The sequence below is a fragment of the Petromyzon marinus genome, chromosome 32 (assembly GCF_048934315.1).
Source record: "Petromyzon marinus isolate PM22_M1 ecotype Great Lakes invasive population chromosome 32, UKy_Petmar_22M1.pri1.0, whole genome shotgun sequence".
NCBI lineage: Eukaryota > Metazoa > Chordata > Hyperoartia > Petromyzontiformes > Petromyzontidae > Petromyzon > Petromyzon marinus.
The window spans coordinates 1,398,988-1,416,646 of NC_133698.1; the positions used below are offsets into that span (position 1 = coordinate 1,398,988).

At 44.6% G+C, this 17,659-nt stretch overlaps 1 protein-coding gene across 3 annotated transcripts in view; it reads right to left on the reverse strand.

The window, feature by feature from the left end:
• Window positions 1-10,843: 10,843 nt before the first annotated feature.
• The window catches only part of LOC116948062 (cell surface glycoprotein MUC18-like), a 36,214-nt gene continuing 29,398 nt past the window's right edge, over window positions 10,844-17,659 (reverse strand). For 2 of the 3 annotated variants that reach the window (XM_076071217.1, XM_076071215.1), the window contains exons 8-12: window positions 17,075-17,234; window positions 15,613-15,727; window positions 14,938-15,009; window positions 13,194-13,255; window positions 10,844-11,965 (exon numbers count right to left, since the gene is read on the reverse strand). In XM_076071217.1, coding sequence (XP_075927332.1) covers window positions 13,231-13,255; window positions 14,938-15,009; window positions 15,613-15,727; window positions 17,075-17,234 — 372 coding nt within the window. In that variant the 3' untranslated portion in view covers window positions 10,844-11,965; window positions 13,194-13,230. Of the gene's footprint in view, window positions 11,966-13,094; window positions 13,256-14,937; window positions 15,010-15,612; window positions 15,728-17,074; window positions 17,235-17,659 lie in introns of those variants that run through there. The other variant, XM_076071216.1, reaches the window with a different exon arrangement.

Genomic DNA, 17,659 nt, shown 5'->3' on the forward strand with positions numbered 1-17,659 from the left:
TATCCGAACGGTTAAAAACATTTTCTTTCAATTTCGATAGATTCTCTAATTAGTCTTGGCCACGTTCTTTGGGTCTCTCAGTAAAGTCACGTAGATAGGTTCAAAGAAAATAACAAAAAACTACGACGTTTTGATCGCAACACAAGCGGTCATCAGGAAAAGGGGGGGGGGGTTAGCTTCTAAAGACAACTTTTTATAAAGGTTTGAAATGGGCATAGTTCCTCTACCGCAGGGTTGGTTTGCGCAATGTTGTGACAGTGTGGCCTCAGTATTTTGCATGCGCATTCACGACATGTGGTGTGTTAAATATAAAAGCGTAATGTGTTGCTGGCACGTGACATTGTGAATGTAAATTGCAAAAAAATAATCGGGCTCGGCGTCAAGATTCCACAGATTATATCATGGGACCTTTTTTGCCAATATCAATATATGAAGAATAGATTTGACCCTTTCTAGCAATAATATAGGTGTTAAGATGAATTAAAACTTTCGTGACTGTAGGAATTCATATTCTTTGGTTCTTTCGGCAAAGTTAATTGTTCGATTAATGAAGCTGAGTCAGTGATGATACTGTTCGTTTTTGTAACGAGGTTGTTGGTGGGATCTCTTTTAATTTTTTGTGTAGCTACCATCATTAAGTAGGTTCTGAATTTTGTTATTGTATACGGTTTTGTCCATGATGACCAACTCAAAACTTTAATCCTTACTGATGTTGCTGACTGGTATCTTAGCACTTTTGATGAACAAACACAAGATCCAAGTCCAATTTAACACAGTATGTAAAATTTGTGATCTGATCCCAGCTGTGAAGGACTAGATCCCTGACATGCAATATCCCGACATCTACAAGCTAAGCTGTATCTGCGGCAGCAGTTACATTGGGTAAACTAAGTGATGTGTCTCGGACCGTGTTCGTGAGCATAAGATTTCAAACACGGTAGGACCAATACTTCTGCCGTGGCTGATCATTATTTTAATGCAGCTGGCTCACACTAAATCTATTTCTCTAAGACGATGGTACTTTGCAAGCCCACTGGCTATCAGCAAAGATTCGTTCATGAAGCCACCCATATATACAGACACTATTTCAACCTCGAGGATGGGTACAAACTCAGCAATAATTGGAAATATGTCATCAACCACTTTGTGTCACGACTTGATTTGTGTTTTCTTGTCAAAGGAGCACAGGTCAAGTCATGACTTGATTTGTGTTTTCTTATAACCTTACTCCAGGGGACATATGCCAGTACATAGTTCTGACACCAGGACGTTTTGTGCCAGTGCATGTTCCATGCCTCACCTTGGTGCTCTCTGACCCCAGGGCACATATGCCCCGCCCACTTCTTTCTGCCACCGGAGCGCTTGTGCCACGCCCATTTTTTGAAACCTTTAAAAACTGTTACCTTCAGTGACCTTCCCCCTCTTTCCTCCTGAAGACAATCACTTGTGTTGTGATCGAAACGTCGTGGTTTTTATTTTATTTTATGTACTTTATTATTATTTTTCTATCTACGTGACTTTACTGAAAGAACCAAAGAATAAGACACATTTATCTATTTACGCTCTCTAACCCAAAACAACCTCTATTATGGATATTGGTCACGAAAGCCTACGTGCTATCCAGTGCAATGTTCATCAAAGCAACAGCAACATCGATGTAATTGCTTGCACTAAACCAATGCTGCTTATGTACTCCCAGAAGGCCGTGTGTAGCTGATGGGATGTGTAAGGAATACAGTACATTTTGTTTTGTATTTGGAGCGACGGATATGTGATGGGGTTGCTTGCAGTTTACATAAACTGCAGTGTACATCATAAATTGATAACCGCTCGAAGCTGGCTGCCACCTTACTCACCACAATCGTATCTCAGTCATATATCTTAACTACTATACATTATAGACTTGTGCTGTTGTAGTCAAAATACTGCGTGGGGCAGTGATGGCATCGCAAAAGGAAACACGCCGGTTTAGGTAGACGTGCATCCCTACAATTTCTCGGCTCACGCCACTGCTGGCGGACGGGCCTCCACTAGATGGAGCTCGAGAGAGCCCTTCTATAGGGAATTTGGCCTACTCTTCCCCCACACTGGCTGGTACGTTTCGGAAGAGGCGGGGGTTAGTACCCACACTTTATCCCACCGCACGAGGCAGCCCGAGCACAGACCCTGTTGTGTGGATCGAGGCGTATGCGGGGGGGGGGGATGTAGTTAACTAAAATCATTGTTTCAGCTGTCGGGCCCGAAGATAGAATCGAGAAAGCGTGGGTGTCTTCTCTTTGGAGTGAAATCTGTCTAGCGTGCAATAAAGTTAATGAGTGTGCCAATGAGCGAGCGACAAACAGCCTTGACTCAGTCTATGGTTCTTGAGATGCAAAGTCCACCTGAGGTGTGGTTCCTCTGAAATGTAGTAAAATCAGACGGATTGGGTGTTCGTGACAGCATGCGGTTCCTGTGAATATTTTAATGCATCAGATCGTGTTATGCAATCTATTTTAACACATATTCAAACGAATTTACATTAATGCACGCACGCATTAATTATCTTTTGAAATTAATCGATACTTTTTTAAGATTACAGGTGTAATTACGTGTCATTTTTAAACGTCATCTGAAAAGGATGTAGACCATATATCAATAAGGATGATAGATTAAATATAAAGAATAAACCATTACAATGCCAGTGTTAGAATTAAATAATCCTGTGTCCTGACTTTGGGCCACCCTGTATATACTGTAGCAACGGTTGCTGAGCACAGGATCAAAGGCCTAGCATGCCAAGCAGTCAGCAGCAAACGGCATTGCTAAAGTTATAAAGGACAATAATTGTAATGCGTTGCACGAATCGAGCAAGGTTATTGTACTGTATGTGGAAATGAGATGGCGAGGTGGGATTCCTATCTGAAGTGGTGGAAAGAAGGCTTCTGTCTGGTGTAGGCCAATCCATTTCAAAGGCAATACATATTATCAAAACATTTATTGTTTGCATGTTCACAACAAGTACAGTGTGTGGTTCATGCAGATGTGATTCCTTGCAAAAGGTTTCTATTTGATGTTTGAACATCTTAACACAATCTATTCTTTTGGTTATTTCGGTAAAGTCACGTATATAGAAAAATAATAATAAAGTGAATAAAAATAAAATGTAGTGTTCGATTTCACTCGGACAACTTTTGTCTTTCTTCGAACACTGCTTTATTTACAACTCTCCGCATGTCCTCAATATTCCACAGTATCCTGGTCGCCACGGCTCGCTCGCCGTGCCTCACTCGACTCGCTCGCCACCTTTGTCTCTCCACTCCCCACTATCACTGCGCTTACTCCACCGCTAACTTCTTCGCCTCCGCTCTCCGCTATCACCGTCGCTATGCTCTCTCCACTGCTAACTACTTCGTCTCTGCTCTCCGCTATCACCGTCACTATGCTCTCTCCACTGCGAGCTACTTCGTCTCTGCTCTCCGCTATCACCGTCATTATGCTCTCTCTACTGCTAGCTGCTTCTCTTCTTCAGCTCCGCTATCGTTACGCTCTCTCTACTGCTAGCTGCTTCTCTTCTTCAGCTCCGCTATCGTTACGCTCTCTCTTGCTCTAACTCTGTCTCCAAACTCCGTCTCCAAACTCTGTCTCCAAACTCTCCAACCAACTAACTCCCCAACGAACTCCGTCTTCCCCTTCGTCTCTTCAGCTGCTCCACGTCTTGCCTCGTCCAGCCCCCAACTCCAACTCCCCTTTCTCCTCACGTCTCCCCAACTTATCCCCACTCTCATTACACCCCAATTAATTAACCCGCATCCCAACGACGCTCCGCGTGCCCGTGCAGCTGTTACCTCGCCAGACTTCAAGACGCCACTCCAGCCTGACAAAACACCAGCCAATCACAGCCGTCCTTGGCTCCCCCAGCTTAATTGTCGTAACATAACCTGTACTGTCTTTGCCTTCGCTACAGGCTGACCCAACATGACCTGTAATGACTTTGCCTTCGCAACAGGCTGACCAAACATAACCCGTACTGTCTTTGTTTCCATGCAATCACACTGTTTGCACTACGCACCTTCCTACTCCACAACACAAATAATCAAAAAGAGACAAGATGGCTCAATGCGCCATTTTGTCTACAGGAAAGCAACCCATACTGATGCCTACCTAAAACCTGACTCCCAAAACCATCCATCCCAGAATAATTCCCTCATCAAAACTCTACACCATAGAGCTCAATGTATCTCCGACCATGAACATCCAACCAGTGAACTCAAACATGTACATCAAGCTCTCAAGGCGAATGGATACTCAGACTACAAAATCTGCAAAGCCATCACTCCAACCGTGAGGAAGAAGCCATCTGAGGATCCAATCAAAACCATCATCTTGCCACACATAGCAGGGGTAAACAAAAAGATTGCCAAAATCATGAACAAACACAAGATCCAGGTCCAATTTAACACAGTACATTAAATTCGTGATCTGATCCCATCTGTGAAGGACAAGATCCATGACATGCAATATACCGGCGTCTACAAACTAAGCTGTATCTGCGGCAACAGTTACATTAGGGAAACTAACCAACATGTCTCGGACCATGTTCGTGAACACAAGGCAGATTTCAAAGACGGTAGGACCAATACTTCTGCCGTTGCTGATCATTATTTTAATGTGGCTGGCTCACACGAAATTGATTTCTCTAAGACGATGGTACTTTGCAAATCCACTGACTATCAACAAAGATTCGATCATGAAGACATCCATATATGCAGACATAGACAGAATTTCAACCGAGAAGATGGGTACAAACTCAGCAATCACTGGAAGGACGTTATCAACCAGTTCAAGTGATAACTGGCTGTAATGTTTCCTTTTTAGACCTGGCAGCCCTTTAATTGGTGGAAGCCCACCACCAGGACCATCACTGCCCACTACTACCATTACCACTAGCAGCAACCTCGTCCGTCAACAACATTAACATTAGCTTCCCCGCCGATGCTGCTACAACTGAGCTATGCCCATGTTAAATCTTTACCTGGCAGCCGTTTAATTGGTAGAAACCCACCACCAACACCGCCATTGTCCATCACTTATGTAGTGTACTAATTCAGAGACACTAGTAGGAGGTACTCTATTTTATTCTGGCCTTCACAGCCTTAGTGGATAACTACATACCGGGTCGGGATAGCCAATATGCTGCAAGACCCACAGCTTGAAGAGAGCGAGGATCACGACGACGACGGCATGACGAGTTATATTCCAGATCGCAGCAGCCCTGACTGTGAGTCGGAGCTTGCCTTTTATCTTGCGCATCGTGGCCAGGCCTCCGCCCTTGATCCCACACCCCTCTTGATCCCTCTGAAGGCTCCGTGCCTTGTCCACAGGTCCAACTGGTAGAACGGGCTGCTACCCCTAATTCCATTGTCTACCAATCTCCCAGCGGCACGCGCTACAGTGACTCAGTCGATGTCACTACACTTACATTAACATTAGCTGCACCGCCCATGCTGCTGACACTTGGGCTACGCCCATTTTAAACTTTTATAAACAGTTTGCCTTTAGAGGCTAATCCCCTTTTCCTGATGACTGCTTGTGTTGCGATCGAAACGTCATAGTTTTTATTTTAATGTTTTGTCATTTTTATTCACTTTATTATTTTTCTATCTACGTGACTTTACCGAAATAACCAAAGAATATGAATTCCTGCAGTCACGAAAGTTTTAATTCATCTTAACACCTGTTTTATTGACAGAAAGGGTAAAACCTATTCTTATTTTTCATATATTGATATTGCCAAAAAAGGTCCCATTATATAATCTGTGGAATCTTGACGCCAAGCCCGATTAATATTTTTTTGCATTTTACATTCACAATGTCACGTGCCAGCAACACATTACACTTTTATATTTAACACACCACGTCGTGAATGCGCATGCAAAATACTGAGGCCACACTGTCACAGCATTGCGCAATCCAACCCTGCGGTAGAGGGAGGGGGAATGAAGGGTCCTGGGGGAGGATGCCGGGAAGGGGCCCAGCCCACCGGCGCCCCCAATTTGCACGGAGTGATGGGACCTGGTCCAGGGACCTGGACTATTAAAGCACAACGTCGTCATTATCATCAAGCCATTGTCGATCAATTGCTGGATGAAGGTTTTACCTAAGCCGTGGCCACCTCTGACGAGATCCTGCGATGTAATCAATCCACCGAGCACCAGGAACTTGGTGGATTATTATATGGCAGGAGTGTAAACGACTGGAGTGGAAACAGGCTTGCTAAACACGGCTCCCGGTATTCGTGGAAATGTAGATGTTTGCATGCGTTGTGCAAAAGCAGTTCGCTAAACGCTGATCGTATCTACTCATCGGAATCGGCTTTTTCTTTAAGACACATTTGAATCATGTTGCATTGGTGCCAAATAATACACTGTTTTTTTTACATTGTGGTGAGAGCAGAGCGTGACTAATTCTGAGAGTATATTGTTCTTTTTGAACAGGGAGGGGGTTTATGGGCGGCTGGGCGGTGGCGCAGTGGTGACAACGTGCGCATCGCACCAACAAGCTTCTGGGTTCGATTCCCAACTCGCATGCTGTTCTGTGGAACTTGTACGTTCTCCCCCCTGTTCTGCATGGGTTTTCTCCGGCTTCTTCAGTTATCTCCCATAGACAAAACACACATACAATGTAACTGGTGTTGACCAATCATTCAAATGCTGTAACGTTCGTGACAAATTACTCTCGGTGGCGAGGTGTCAACTACCTCGATCCCGACCCTGACACCTTTATATTTGGAGTCTGCATGTCGCTTTCGCCCTGGTTGTGGAATTTTCTCCGGGTCCTCCGGTTTTTCCCTCAACATTTAAAAAACGTGCGTTTGGAGTACTTGACTGCTATCAATTTCCACTAAAAGCAATAATTTGTGATGGCCAGGTCGCTTCTGAAAAAGATATTTATATAGCTCAGTGGAGCTTGCCTGGTAGAATTCAAATATAGTGTGGGGCGCCTCTTGGCGTGGCTGAGAGAAGGAAGCTTCCTCCCCGAGACTCAAGTCTAGGAGGCCCAAACACCTTCGCGTGGTGAGTTTAATCCCAGTTGCCCCGTGGGCAGTGAAAAGCTCGAGAGGTCGGAACTGTTCATAAAAAAAGATTTTCATTGGTTGTAAAATTTCAAAGATTTGAAAGGATATGAAACATTGGCTTTAACGTGTAATTTACAAAAAGCGATTCCTACTCAAAATTAGAATTGAAAGCAAAAAAAAACATGATCTGAATCGTTTAATATTGAAAGCGTATTTCATATAAAGCAAGTTTTGAAGCTGCATCTCACAATCATCTCTGCAGGTTTGTAAGCGACAGTAGCAGTCGGGGGAGGGGGTCGCGGTTTATAAACACACACAGCTCCGGCTGAAATAAAGCCTTGGTGGAAATAAAAAAAAAACATCAATAACATATTTATTCCTGCCTCAACAGTACGCCTGCTGTATTTTTTCACCTGAAGACGATTGCTTGTGTTGCGATCGGAACATCGCGATTTTTTATTATTTTATTATTTTTCTATCTTCGTGACTTTACCGAAAGACCCAAAGAGCATCAATAATAACACGTTGGGACATCTCTGGTCAATCTTGTGGAGGCCAGTGCAGACTACTAATTCTACCATTTTCTAATACATTAAAAATATGTTAATCATCATTGCATTCAAATGTAGCTCTGTAACCATTACAAAAATCAACAGACATGGATGCGTGTCCTTTGTAAGAGCGGTGGTGAAGCGGTTAGCGCGCTGCGCTATGATTCCCGCTTACAGCCAACACCAGTGACGAATAATTGAACCGGACCTGGGCCTTCCCTAGGTCGACTCAGCCTCAAAAGAGTACCAGGTGCGGTGTGTAAACATCGGCGCTGGGGAGGCAAAGGCGGTCGGGCTTGGTGCTGGCCACCCACCCCCTCGTGTGCCCTGCCGGCATTCATAACAGCACTTGCCCCAACAGTCTGTTCATGTCTATACGGAAGATCTTTGCCGGGTTTTTTTTGTGTTGCAAAAGACGATTGCCTACGAGTTTGCTGTAGATACAATTCAAGGAGTCGATCATCTCCTATGAATAATCACGGCGATACATTCCGCTGCTCCTCACGCGATTATCTGTGGCTTGACCACCTGGATGTGAAATTGTGGTCGTTGCTCTGCATCTACATCAGCAGCCGAACAGCAAGAAGATTGATTACAGAAACCCGAGATGCGGTGAGCGCTGTTTAACGTCGCTCTCTGTTCATTGCCTTATTTGGGAACACCGCTGAGAAACTGTGCTCTAATTACCTAAAACGAGATAAGGCTTTCAAGACTCTGCCCGAGTGTTAAGGTCATCGAGTGCAAACGATAATACTGTACAGGCTGGTCCAGATGTCTCGTGACCCCCGTTTGATTTTCTACAACTCAACATTTTTTAAAGGTTTATTGAAAACATTAGCGGAACAGCGATGCAAGCGTATAACCAAATCAACCAAGCTGTACTCGATTCATATTCTTGGTTCTTTCGGTAAAGTCACGTAGAACGGAAACAATAAAATAAAAAATATTAAACAATAAAATCCTCACGACGTTTCAACTGGAACACAAGCAATCATCATCAGGTGTGAAAACCACAGCAAGAAAAATTGAAAAAAGTGGCGGATTTTTAACGTTAGCACCACGGAGAGCGATTTGGCAGTTATTCAGATGGACGAGTCCATCTATGTTCGGAAAAGAGGGGGGAGACGAAAATAATGGATGCGGTCTGAAAGCCACCGTAAGCGTGAATAATCAATTAAGACCCGAAATGGTGTATCAAATCCTTCCAATGATTGCTAAACCAGAATCCATCTTCTCGGTTGAAATTGTCTCTGTGTTTGTATATGTGGATAGCCTCATGAACGAATCTCTCATGGTAGCCAGATGGCTTGCAAAGAACCTCTGTCTTGGAGAAGTCAATGTCATGTGAGCCTACTGAATTATAACAGGGATCTGCCACGGCCGAGGTGTTGGTCCTACCGTGTTTTAGGTCTGCTTTGTGTTCACGGATGCGGTCCGAGACATGTCGTTTGGTTTCTCCAATGTAACTATTACCACAGAGGCAACTTAGTTTGTAGACACCAGGGTACTGTATGTCCAGAATCACATCTTTGACAGACGGAACTAGATCACGGATTTTATGTAATGTGTTCAATCGGACCTGGATCTTGTGTTTATTCAAGATTTTGGAGATCTTTTTTGTGATCCCCGCAATGTAGGGTAAAGTGATGGTTTTGAATGGCTCAAGAGGGTCCTTCTTCATGGTTGGAGTGATAGCTTTGCGGATTGTGTAGTTGGAGTAACCATTAGCCTTAAGAGCTTGGTGTACGTGCTTGAGTTCACTGGCTATGTGTTACTGGTCGGATATGCATTGGGCTCTATGGTGCAGAGTCTTGATGAGGGAATTCTTCTGGGTTGGATGGTGATGGGAATCCGGTTTCAGATAAGCATCCGTATGGGTAGCTTTCCTGTAGACAGAGTGGCTCATTGAACCATCAGGTCTCTTTTTTATTAGGACATCCAGAAAAAGGTAGCTTGCCATCTTTTTCGACTTTCATGGTAAATCTGATGGCTGGGTGTATGGAATTGATGTGGTCGAGGAATTGGTCTAGAGCAGGCCGGCCATGTGGCCAGATGACAAAAGTGTCATCCACGTACCTCTTCCATAAGGTTGGGCGCAGAGTGGCAGTCTGGATGGCGTCAATCTCAAATTTCTCCATGAAAATGTTGGCTGCAACCGGAGATGGGGGGAGCCCATTGGGGTGCCCTCAGTTTGTTTGTAGAAAGTTCCATTCCAAGTGAAGTATGTATTGGTTAAGCAGTGTCTCACCAGGGGGGGTACCTCAGTGTTTAGCCCTTGATGAACCAAGTCTTCAATGATTGCGGTGGTGTCAGGTACAGGAACTTTGGTGAATAAGGAAACTACATCAAAACTGACAAACAGGTCGCCTGGGGACAGGGAAATACCCTTGATTGTCGATACCAGGTGAGTATAATTTTGTACCGCAGAGGTGAATTTTCCAGCGAAAGGCCGCAGGATTTCAGACAGAAAACGAGCCAGTTTGTAGGTGGGGCAGTTGATAGTAGAGACGATGGGACGAAGGGGTGTATCTACTTTATGTATTTTTGGTAAGCCATATAATCTTGGTGGCCTGGCAGCAGAAGGTTTGGTTTGATCAATTAATGCGGTTGAATTAGAAATGATTTTGTTGGTTTGTATGACGAGGCTGTTGGTGGGATCTCTTTTTATTTTTGTATAGCTGCCATCGTTGAGTAATTCTTGAATTTTATTGTTATATTCTATTTTATCCATGATGACAGTGGCATTGCCCTTGTCGGCTGAGAGGATGACAATGTCATCCCTCTTTTTTTTCAAATTTTCTTGCTGTGGTTTTCACACCTGATGATGACTGCTTGTGTTGCAGTCGAAACGTCGTGAGAATTTTGTTTTATATTTTTATTATTTTATTGTTCCCCTTCTACGTGACTTTACCGAAAGAACCAAGAAAATGAATCCCTGCAGTCACGAAAGCTTTAAATCAAAACTGTACTCGATTGTCCCAGATTTCAGAAGCTGAGCAGCGTTTGAGCCCGGGTAGTATTTGCATGTGCGACCATCAAGTATAAAATGTGTTAAAATTAAGTATTATTATGGATTGGTGTACCATGTACTCGCAACAGTACAAGTGCCTTATGAGCCAAGCCAAGCCTCGCACAAAGCTTGAAGCTAGAAATTCAGTCCTGGCCTCAACTGAGTCTCAAGACTTGTATGTTGAACTTTTTTCGCACTATACGTAGCCAACCGTGCTCATCAGAGGCGGGGGGGGGGGGGGGGGGGTACAACAAATTAAAGACAGAAAGCAGTTCTAAAGAAATTAGTTCATTACTTAGTTGCTAGTCCTTATGTCTGGCCAATTCCGAATTGTTTTTTTCTCATTAACTCAGATAAGTCTCATGTATAGTTTAGTCTGGTGGAACTCCCTTGTATTGTTGTATCCGGTGTTCCTATGTGCCTCTATCCCTGGTTACCGACAACCATAATAATAATTAGCAGACACTCACCACTCAAGTTACTGCATTCTCCGGATTATAAGGTGCTCTGGAAAGTAAGACGCACGCCGAAACTTGCGCCTGGTGTCAATAAAGATTTACAAATCTGATCATCAATCACACACACAAATGAGATCCTCCATATAACCTTAACAGGCTGTTGTGGCAAGTGCTACAAGTATTAAGGCCGGCACGGCACAATGTGGGGTGGGTGGCCAGAACCACGATCCCGGTGCCTTTATCTCCACAGTGCTGATATTAACACAACGTGGGGTGGGTAAGACCACGATCCAGCCGCCTTTATCGCCAGTGCTGATATTAACACACCGGACCAGGTAGAATACTCATTTAAGGACCTGGGCCTTCCCTAAGTTGACCTAGAGAGGCCCAGAACCGGCTACTCGTGAGCATGAATTGGAGTATATTATCTACACTGACAACGACAAAGATCCCCGATATAGCATTAATGGGCTGTCGGGGCAAGTGCTTCTAGCGAGTAGCACCTATGAAGAAAGGCCGGGACCCCACACGAGGAGGTGGGTGGCCAGCACCAAGCCCAGCTGCCTTTGTCTCTTGAGTGGCGATATTTACACACTACAACAGGTACTCATTTGAGGCTGGACGGGTTCGGATAATCGTCACTTGTGTTGGTGGCCGTGAATCGAACTCGGGTTGCCAGGTTTGTAGTGCAGCGCACTAACCATTATACTACTGCTCTCCACACTCACACTAGCATACACGAACATACACACATGCAAAACCAAACCAAATACCGCCCGTATAAATGCTGTGTCGTTATTACACTTCCAAGTTAACAGCCGGTCTGAGCGAACAATAAATGATGCACAGCAGGATGAGATGGAAACATTCGTCCTTGAAACTTCATTTGAATCTGCAAGAAAAATAATCATAATTTGAGAACGAAGTGCCGTTTTAAACAAAACTCGTGTTTTCTACCCGTGCTTGTTCCTTCGGAGTCAGTGCGGGCCTAGGAGAACATCCAACCTGCTGGTGACAAAACAAGCAATGCCTCCTCCACATATCTGTCTCTCCACATAAGAAGTAAATGTATTCGTGCACATCCTATCAGCCACACGGCCTTTCTGGGAGTGAGTATTATCAGTAGAGTTGGGCTGATTTGAACAAATGCTTGGAGAAATGGCAGGTGATTAAAGGCAAGGCCCCTCTTTATTAATTAGGGTCCTAGTTCGATGCCAAATTATACTATGAACAACACAAACTAATAATTTAAATGTCTGTGTGGAGTATGGTCATGGTTATTGTTATTACGTAAAGTAATTCCTCCAACGCGTTAAGCGAGGAATTACTCTCTACGCGTTGCGGAGTAAAAATAAAAATAATACAAATTTTAATCAGATTTCAACAATAAAATCAGTCTGTCATCATCCCATGGTAGGGAAAACTCAGATGAGAGTATGTTGCCACGTACTGTATTCCTCATCCGTGCAGCTCAAGAAAGGATTTCGTCGTTGACCGCTGAGAAACCACATTATAACGGGGCATGTTCTGCGTTAAAATGGTGCTGTTCCGTGGTATGACGAGGCATGTTCTGCGTTAAAATGGTGCTGGTTCCGTGGTAAAACGGGGCATGTTCTGTATTAAAATGGTGCTGGTTCCGTGGTATAACGGAGGATGTTCTGTGTTAAAATGGTGCTGTTCCGTGGTATGATGGGGCATGTTCTGCGTTAAAATGGTGCTGTTCCGTGGTATAACGGGGCATGTTCTGTATTAAAATGGTGCTGGTTCCGTGGTATAACGGGGCATGTTCTGCGTTAAAATGGTGCTGTTCCGTGGTATGACGAGGCATGTTCTGCGTTAAAATGGTGCTGGTTCCGTGGTAAAACGGGGCATGTTCTGTATTAAAATGGTGCTGGTTCCGTGGTATAACGGGGGATGTTCTGTGTTAAAATGGTGCTGTTCCGTGGTATAACGGGGCATGTTCTGCGTTAAAATGGTGCTGTTCCGTGGTATGACGGGGCATGTTCTGTGTTAAAATGGTGCTGTTCCGTGGTATAACTGTGCGCATTCCACATTGTATGAAAACAGTTTTAGAGCGAAAACGCCTTGGTGAACAGCACGTGTTAAAAGCGAGGACCTACTGTATTCTGATGTGCAGATCCAAAACATACCATATTCTTAGGCTTCATAGATTGGAGGTTCTCTGCAATGATAAACAGGTGTGGCATTTTCACAAAGCCACCCGCGTCAAGATCACGACGACGCACATACAGCCGAGCGCGCAGCCGCGGCCAACCTAGCGCACATCCTAGCGAGTGGCTTTGCGTGGAATTCTATTTCCATGGCATCCCCTGTGTATGTCGCGTGGCATCGCAGCAGCATCGACAAGCCCCTAGGCCAGACTCTCTCAGTTCCATGCTTTGTCCTGGTTCGTGGTCACGATTACATTCAGGAATTAATTGTGGGCGCCACGGTGGCGAAATGTTAACTACCTCGCTTGGTATACAGGAGGTCGTGGGTTCGATTCTGACTCTGACACCCCCTGTATATTTGGAGTTGCATGTCTCCCTATGGTCGCGTTGATTTTTTCTGGGTTCTCCGGTTTTTCCTGCACGTTTAGAATCAACATCACGCGTTTAGAATCAACATCACGCGTTTAGAGTATTTGGCTGCTGTAAAATTCTACGTGATAAGTCACTTCATTGAGCTATCATTTGTGGCCAGGTCACTTCTGAAAAAGGACTATATAGGTCTGTGGGCCTTCCCTGGTAAAATAAAAATGGTTTAGTTTTAAAGAATAGTTTCAGTTTAGATTATGTTTCTTTTTTTCTCGTTCGTACGGCTTCATTTGTGTCATTTGATATGGCTTGCTCTGTCTTGTCTGTCTTGTCACATTCATACCATTAACCTAAACGTAAGACTTGCATATAATTTGCATACAATGTAAACACATTATTTATACAGGCACGATCCTATGTACGTATTGCATGCCGTAGGGATGTGTTCCAGAATTTCAAATGAATCTAAAATATGTGAGAAGTGGGCCTAGATGTGAGATTTTTGGATGATCTGCAGGAAAATCCCGGTTTGGACTGATATGAAAATGTGAGGTCACAAGTAGGCAGGATGTGACATCACTCCCATGCTCTTCCCATCACAAGTGATGCCATCTTAATGATATGCGACGTTACTTCTCAGATTATTTAGCTCATATTTAAATAACAGTTTTACCGATGGAATATAAATTTATTAATGTTTTAAATTATGTAAAAATAACGACATTTAGTGAATTTACAAAATGTGATTCATAATATATCTCGGCGAATTTATGTCGTGAGACCCTCCACCTCCAGACGTCACGTGTTCAAGTGTTTAACGTTATGTGGCCTAATCCCAAAAATAACTTAGTAATCATAATATCAGGTGTGAAAACCCCCGTCTTTTTTAAACATAATAATTTGAAAAGAAGAAATAAAATCCGAAATTGGGCCTCAAAAAAAAATATTGGCAAAATTAATGGTGAAACTCATCCTTAGCGTGCGGTATCTTATCAGATGGCTTATCTACTGGCATAGACTAATAACGTAGTATCGTATAAAACGTACCTCCCACCTGTCTAAATATATCTGGGCCAATATGGCACTATCAATTGAATTTCGAGTGTCGTCATTGATATTGCTATTATCAGCTTTCTATTTTGCTTAAATGTAATCTATACTCGTGGGTGTAGTTTTATTTTATGTACAGCGCCTTGAGATATTTCCATATAAAAAGGCACTTTATAAAATTGAGGTTATTATTATGATTATCATCATTATTCTCACGTGTGTAAGTGGAGGGAAAGGCAGTGAGGGACAATAGCACAATGTGAACGCCTTAACGTACGATTCATGCGGAGTGGTTGAATTCTTCATTGGTATATCTTCCTCTTTATCGTCTTCCGTTTTACGTTGATCTCTGTTGAAACAAAGTGACATGTAAATAAGGGTATTTTTAGAACGCTCACTTGCTTGGAAACAGTAACATAACTACGTATTTTTCTTGCATTCTTATCACTGCTGTGCTTTTTGATTTAAAGCTTTCTTGACTGCAGGGATTCATATTCTTGGTTCTTTCGGTAAAGTCACGTTTTATATATATTTTATTATTTTATTGTTTACCTTCTACGTGACTTTACCGAAAGAACCAAGAATACTGCTGTGCTTGTTAAATCCAGCAAAACCTCACTGAATCTCAACTCCTTTTCACGAAACTACTATCAAGTTTTAGTTTTTTGCAGTAGGGAGGAAGCCAAAGAAGCCAGAGGAAAGCCATGCAGAACAGGTGGGGGAGGTGGGGGGGGACATAAAACAGTAGACAGGAGGGCGGCACCCGAGTTGGGAACCAAAACCAGGGGGCATCTGGTTGTGAAGCGCTACTGTCACCCACTGCGCCACCACCCTGCCGCTGCCGATACATGCCAGGTGGCACGACGGTGGTACGGTGGAGAAGGGCGATGACAGGGACGCCGCGTCCTTAGGCCCAAGCCAGACACCGGATGTGGAGTGCGTGAACCTTTACCCTTTCGAAGCAAAGCAAAGCTTCTTGGTGAAGAAGAGGCCAAGCACCGTTGCGGTCGCGATCAGCACCGCCACCGTGACTGTCACTGCGATGATGATGGTGGTTGTTTTGTCCTCTGCAGAAAGAAAAGAATCATCATTTTGGAAGGTAATTTGTTTTAAATCATGGAAGCTGAGCACAGAACCAAAGACTAAAAATTGTAAGCGGGTGAGCAACAAACAGCACTATTGAAGGTGTGATCAATAAAGAGTTAATATGCTTCCTTGAAGTCGAACGGGGTTATTTTACTTTGGAGAGAGCTGTTCAGCGCAACCGTGAAAACCTACGCGTCAATAAAACGTTTCCGTAACCATGGCCCACAAGGCCAGAGGTTCCTGGAGGCGCGGGGCAATTACCCCTTATTGTACGGTTGCTGATGCAGATGCAGAGCAACAATTACACTGTCCCATTCAGGTGGTCAAGCCAGATAACAGCATCAGGAACAGAGAAGTATATCATCGCTGTGATGTCTCCTTCATATTTGTCGATCTGGGCGATTTTATACGTTGTATGGTCTGTTTGTTCTGGATGGACCACGGTCGGCACACTACTGGAGAGTTTTTTTTAATTTCCCATTTGCGCAATCAGCTATCCGCATCTACTGCCATGGCTTGTGCAGTGGATCCGATTTAGGATTGGACCCCAGTTGTTCCGAGTGGCAACTGCCTACAGGGGCCGCAGCCGCTGGCGCTGCCGATGGGAGCAGGCGCGAGACGCAGCACCTGGCGGCATCCCCTTGCTGCTTCGTGCCGTCACCGTGAGGCCGGCAGCGGAGAGCGCCTTGGACTGTCAAAGAGTGAAAGGCCGCCACGAGTGTGCATGGCGCTTTCTTCTGCGACAAGCACCGCAGGTAAAGTGTTCAAGGGTAAATAAAGGCGCAGCCCTGCAATTGGCCACTCGCATCACTGCGAGCAGAAGACCCCCTCAGTAGAGGGAGATGTAAAGGGCTCCCCCCTAGAGGGTATTTTGGCCTGCTGGTTCACACTGGTCAGGAGTGCCCACACTTTACCTCACCGCACATGATCTACTCATCTATTTAACTGCGTGGAGCATGATTATGGTACGGTTTGGCTGCGTACAGTGTGAAATAAGTTAAACGCACTTATACTACACTATACACTACACTACTACACACCACTACTATACACGACAGTATACACGATTTCCTATATACCAAGCGAGGTAGTCAACATCTTGCCACCGTGGCGCCCAAAATTGATTCCTGAATGGAATCATGACCACGAACTGGGACAAAGCGTGGAACCTAGGGGCTTGTTGATGCCGCTGCGATGCCAAGCGACACACACAAGGGATGGCAGGAAAATAGAAAGCTAATTTCTTTCTGCTGGTGGAATTGGTGCACTCTGAAGTACAACGTCCAGTGCGCCAACCACCACGACCCCATTGGCTGCATCCCCATTACCTCGAACGTCCAGGAACAGCTTTGCCTCCAGCTGCCCTCCGGGCACGGCGGCCACGAAGTTCGTGAGAGCGACGCATGAATATTCCGCCATCTGGGAGCGTCCAATGTCATCTAAAGCAATCTTGTCTCCGATCACTCCGTCCAGTATCTGGGTGCCATTCTAGAGGGAGAGATCAAACGAGTCGTGCACCACGGTGTCCTCCACGCACTCAAGACGTAGGGCCTCTTGTAATACAGTTTTATAATAATTTAACCTTATGGCGGTACCCCGGGGTGCCATAGTACCCCGGCTCTCGCACAATGTCCGTGATGCAGTCATTTTTAGTCTGTTGATGATCGGCGATGCAGCAATCGACTCATCTCGACGAGCTGTACACACGATGCACTATGGTGCGTGCGAGCGTTCAGGATTTCGACGCAATCGTCCTCGCTGCGTTTCGACATCGCGGAGTTGCACCGATTCCGGATTGATTGGTACCCCAGTCGCGGAGGTAAGTACACCCCTGGAAAAAATAGTGTCCCAGAAATAAAATATTTAATTGCCTCGACCATTTTTTATTATCATTTAGTACCCCGGGGTACCGC